We start from the raw sequence: 5,402 nt of genomic DNA, 5'->3' as shown, positions 1-5,402 counted from the left end.
CGGCTAGCTCTAGGCGCCCTCTGCTTAATTACCGGTAAATTAATTAGCAAACACAGTAGCATGATGAGATTAGCAGTACATGACGAGTTCAGTCCTCCTAACGAACAGTGCTAAAAAAACGAGAGATTATCGTGGACAGAAAAAGTCCATGTCGAATCTAATCTCCGATTGGTTTGTGCCCTAATGATTCCACGTTTGGCGTTACCGGCGACTAAACAAATCGCTTTTAGTTGTCTCTTCCCAAAGCCAAGAAAAGCACGGACCCGGCCTTGACACATGCTTGGATGTGCCGGTAATGATGCTTACTAAAAAGAACACCTTATCTCAAAGCACCCCCCTCTGACATGTGGGGCACGTCTCATGTGGGTCCCACTTTGCCAGTCACACAGCTCCCTGGACCCAACGAGACGGCCACGCATGCAATTGCAGCCTTGCTTGCCCAAGCTTTACTGTTACTCAAACGCAGCAAAGCCAGAGAGAGAAGGAGAAGCAGAGGTCGTCGTCTCTCGCTGTGGTGGTGGTTGCTTCGAGTTTGCACAATATTTTTGGCGGTCGGTACGCTTTAGAACTATGTCGCAATGATTTTGACGGCCGACCGATCGGACCTTTATATACGGTCTCGTCCGATCGCCGTGACTCACCACCGCAAATCACCAATCCACGGCGAACAAGTCGTTCCAGACTCCGGCGATCACCTGCTCCTGCTGCCACGATCATGGCCTGCACCAAGGTACGGCACAATCAACAAAATTGGTTGATTGATCACTTTGCCAGCTATGTACTCACTCCTTTTCAAAAGCAGCATTATTTACGGTGATCGATTATGGTTGAGCTTTTTGTTTGCAGGGGGTGGTTTTCGACGTGAACCTGCTCGAGAACAGCACGCTGGAGGACGGGCTCGCCGGCTGGGCGGCGGTCGGCGAGTGCACGGCGCTGTCCGTGCACAATGAGGAGCCGGAGAAGGTGCCGACCGAGACCATCAACACGGTGGCCGACGACTACAAGCCCAGCGGCCGGTACATCCTCGCGGCGGGCCGCGCCGGCGAGGAGGACGGGCTGCGCCGGGCGGTGGCCGGCGCGCTCAAGCCCCGCGTCACGTACCGCGTGGCCGGGTGGATCAGCCTCGGCGACGGCGCCGAGGGGAGCCACCCGGTGCGCGTCAACCTCCGCCTCGACGACGACGACGAGTGCGTCGTCGAGGGCGGCGCGGTGTGCGCCCAGGCCGGCAGGTGGACGGAGATTAAGGGCGCGTTCCGGCTCAAGGCGAGCCCGTGCGGCGCGACGGTGTTCGTCCAGGGCGCGCCCGACGGCGTCGACGTGAAGGTGATGGATCTCCAAATCTTCGCCACGGATCGCAGGGCACGGTTCAGGAAACTCAGGAAGAAGACTGACAAGGTGAGCACTCACATCACCCGATGTGCACCAAATTTAAAACAGTTTATTATTGGTGAGAACGATCAGTAGCTAGGCGATTGGTTTCATCTCCATTTTTACGTTTCAAGAGCAATCACCATTCACCATTGCATCAGCACCTACTATACCATATATGATTAGGCGGGACCAACATACTTTCGACGTGGCACATGACACATGATGTGCCACGTACAGTACGAAATGATCGAATTTTCAAGTGAGTAGATAAACGGCTACAATGGATAATTCGTTGTTTAGATAGTGACATCGATGAGCATCATTGACACGTAACGAGAAGTCACTCTCGCGGCCACGTATGCCAAATTAACGCAAGATTAGTTAGTCCATGCAATGCGTCGTACGTGAATTAATTGAGATGATGGTGAGTTAATTGCAGGTGCGGAAGCGGGACGTCGTTCTCAAGTTCGGTGGGGCGGGGAGCATATCGGGGGCGTCCGTACGGGTGATGCAGATGGACAGCAGCTTCCCGTTCGGGGCGTGCATCAATGGCGGGGTGATCCAGAACCCGGCGTTCGTGGACTTCTTCACGAAGCACTTCGACTGGGCGGTGTTCGAGAACGAGCTCAAGTGGTACTGGACGGAGGCGCAGCAGGGGCAGCTCAACTACGCCGACGCCGACGCGCTGCTCGACTTCTGCGACCGCTACGGCAAGCCGGTGCGCGGGCACTGCATCTTCTGGGCCGTCGACAACGTGGTGCAGCAGTGGATCAAGGGGCTCGATCACGACCAGCTGACGGCCGCGGTGCAGGGCCGCCTCACCGGCCTCCTCACCCGCTACGCCGGCAGGTTCCCGCACTACGACGTCAACAACGAGATGCTCCACGGCAGCTTCTACCAGGACCGCCTCGGCGACGACATCAACGCCTTCATGTTCCGGGAGACGGCGCGCCTCGACCCGGGCGCCACGCTCTTCGTCAACGACTACAACGTCGAGGGCGGCAACGACCCCAACGCCACGCCGGAGAAGTACATCGAGCAGATCACCGCGCTGCAGCAGAAGGGCGCGGCCGTCGGCGGCATCGGCCTCCAGGGCCACGTCACCAACCCCGTCGGGGAGGTCATCTGCGACGCGCTCGACAAGCTCGCCACCACCGACCTCCCCGTCTGGCTCACCGAGCTCGACGTCTGCGAGTCCGACGTCGACCTCCGCGCCGACGACCTCGAGGTGGTGCTCCGGGAGGCGTACGCGCACCCGGCCGTCGAGGGCGTCATGTTCTGGGGTTTCATGCAGGGCCACATGTGGCGCCAGGACGCCTGCCTCGTCAACTCCGACGGCACCGTCAACGACGCCGGCGAGAGGTTCATAGATCTCCGGCGGGAGTGGACGTCGCACGCGCGCGGCCACATCGACGGCGACGGCCACTTCAAGTTCAGGGGCTTCCACGGCACGTACGTCGTGCAGCTCGCGACGGCGACGGGGAAGATGCACAAGACGTTCACCGTGGAGAAGGGGGACACCCCTCTTGTGCTGGATATGGACGTCTGACGATTACTTCCATTATTTTATACTCCATACAGTTTATACTGATGATTATTTGATCGAACAGAGGGCAAAGCAACTTTTACCTCGATCACATACAACAACTACAATTTTACATTTTCAACTATTGTATGAGAAAAGTAAGGTATTGTACTGGTTAAAGTTAATTAAGAAATAAAGTAAAAACGGGCTATTCCTCGTTTTTAGTACATGATTATCTTTTTTAAAAAATATATATATAATATAACGGGATTATCTGTGCTATATATACGATGTTTTGTACTACCACATTTCATTAGGTTCAGAAAATGTTTTTTTTCCTTTCAGTTTCCAGCTATTTATATTTCTGAGGTGACAAGGAGCTGTGCTAAACAGGGTCTCAATCGTTGTTTAATAGACCTTAAAAGTTTAAATAGTTGCAATCGATCCAGCTCGAGGATCGACCTGATCGCTTTATCTGGAAGTAGGAGAGTTCTGGCCACTACTCTTCCAGCTCGGCCTACAATGCTTTCTTCTTCGGTCGAATCCCCTTTCAGTCAAGAGCCTATCTGGAGGTCTCTTGCACCCCCTTGATGTCATTACTTCCTCTGGCTAGTTGCCCTAAAGCGTTGTTGGACGGCTGACAGATTGTGCCCCAGAGGCTTACCGCATCCGGATCTCTGTGTTCTCTACGAGCAATATGAGGAGAGAATTGATCATATCCTGGTCGCCTGCCCCTAATCCAGGAAGCTGTGGTGGATGCTTCTCCACCATTGGGCATCCTAATTGTCTACTGGTGAATGAGTCCTCCTTCCACTCTTGGCTGTGTGAGAGCAGAGAACAGATTGCACGGCCACTTCGGACAGAGGGCAAAGCAACTTGTACCTCACATACAACAACTACAATTTTACATTTTCAACATTTGGGTATTGTATGAGAAAAGTAAGGTATTGTACTGGTTAAAGTTAATCAAGAAATAAGGTAAAAACGGGCTAATCCTCGTTTTATAGAACATGATTTTCTTTTTTTAAATATAATATAACGAATATGCGATGTTTTGTACTACCACATTTGGTTAGGTTCAGAAAATGTTTTTCCCCCTCAATTTCCAGCCATTTATATTCCTTTTAGGTGTGTTGAACCGATAAAAAGATAGTCCGGGCAGGCGTATAGTAAAGTTTAGAGGTTAGAGGAGGCGACAAAGAGTTGTACTAAACATGGTCTCAATTGTTGTTTTATAGAGCTTAAAAGTTAAAACACGGTTCATTTAGAGCTTGTTCAGTTAATTCCCAACGGCAAGTTTAAACGATTAATAGCGTTTCACGATGATCGACCAATATTTTACTTACATAGATAGCACTCAATAGTAAAAGTGACAACAATAGAGCGTGAGTGGCCACCCAATTTGTCTAGGTCTCTGGAAGCCCCAACATGTCCGGGGGTTGTTTCCGCCGCTGTCAATGATTGGAGATGAGAGGTTGACGGTACTTCCTAAAAGGAGTAAAAAAAACATGGCATCTCTTAAAAAAGGTATAAAAACTCTTCGAAAATAATTCAAACCACAAATTGTTATGGCGGTTGACCGTTGAACAGAGGCACTTCCAAATGAAAACATGACCAGCGTCCACCGCCTTCTGGATCGAAGGCTTAAAAGGCCCAAATTGCATTGGCCCAACATATATTAAGGCCCTCAACGAAATTTAACAAAACCTTTTTCTTTGCGACGATTAAATGGAGTAAAATTTGTTGCCAAACAAATACTCCTACTGGTGTTCTTGCAAAAAAGTATTATAGCATTCATTACTATCACCGTATTTTCGTCACACGCTGTATTTTGCTAGATTAGTTCATCCCTCTAGATCTATTGGTCTTCTAGATTATCCAATGCAATAGTAGGTACTGTTTAAGTGTCTTTTGAGATATGAAGATATGTGTTGGATGTTGCAAGGAAAATATTTATTAAAGCTAGATATACAGATCGTGCGATCTCCATGCATATGCAAGTTCATTACGCATTAACTTCTATAATTTTTTGTGATCAATTCGTGGACGTGCTTCGATGCTTTCTAAGCAAGGATTTGCATGTAAAAATGCATCACGATTCACAATGTTTGCTCCGGTCGGCGGCTTGTTTGTGCCGTCAAGATTCATCCGTTGAATTCGTTCCATTCGTTCGATGTTCAGACTTCAGACATGAGGCTATGCAAGCTCAAGTGTGCAAGTCTGGAACACGAGATGCAACCATATGCATATGCTGTATTCTGATCTGCTCTTCTAGACGTGTCACGATCTTGCGTCGGCCGATTCTCGTAGCTTGACGCCATGGCTATGGCTTGTAACTTCGTTCACCGAAAAGCTAGACAGATCCAGTTGGGACGGCTGCAAGTAGCACTACTCCAATGGTGAAACATGCAGTTCACATTTTTTTTCACAAAAAAGCTAGTAGAAATCTTTTGCAGTTCACATCGACGTTTGTCTAGTACGAGTCGTACTAGCAGAGACGAGAAGA

General features: G+C 50.0%; 1 protein-coding gene across 1 annotated transcript; it reads left to right on the top strand.

Moving 5' to 3' along the window:
* Positions 1–495: 495 nt before the first annotated feature.
* On the top strand, positions 496–3,115 carry LOC127764631 (endo-1,4-beta-xylanase 1-like). Its single transcript, XM_052289536.1, has 3 exons — positions 496–730; positions 847–1,395; positions 1,811–3,115. Exons 1-3 carry the CDS (start codon positions 716–718, stop codon positions 2,918–2,920), a joined length of 1,674 nt encoding a protein of 557 aa, XP_052145496.1. The 5' UTR covers positions 496–715; the 3' UTR covers positions 2,921–3,115.
* The last annotated feature ends 2,287 nt before the right edge of the window (positions 3,116–5,402 follow it).

The sequence above is a fragment of the Oryza glaberrima genome, chromosome 1, assembly GCF_000147395.1.
Source record: "Oryza glaberrima chromosome 1, OglaRS2, whole genome shotgun sequence".
In the NCBI taxonomy this organism is placed as follows: Eukaryota; Viridiplantae; Streptophyta; class Magnoliopsida; order Poales; family Poaceae; genus Oryza; species Oryza glaberrima.
Note: the sequence above shows the minus strand (reverse complement) of the source record. Positions and strands in the feature narration are given on the sequence as shown.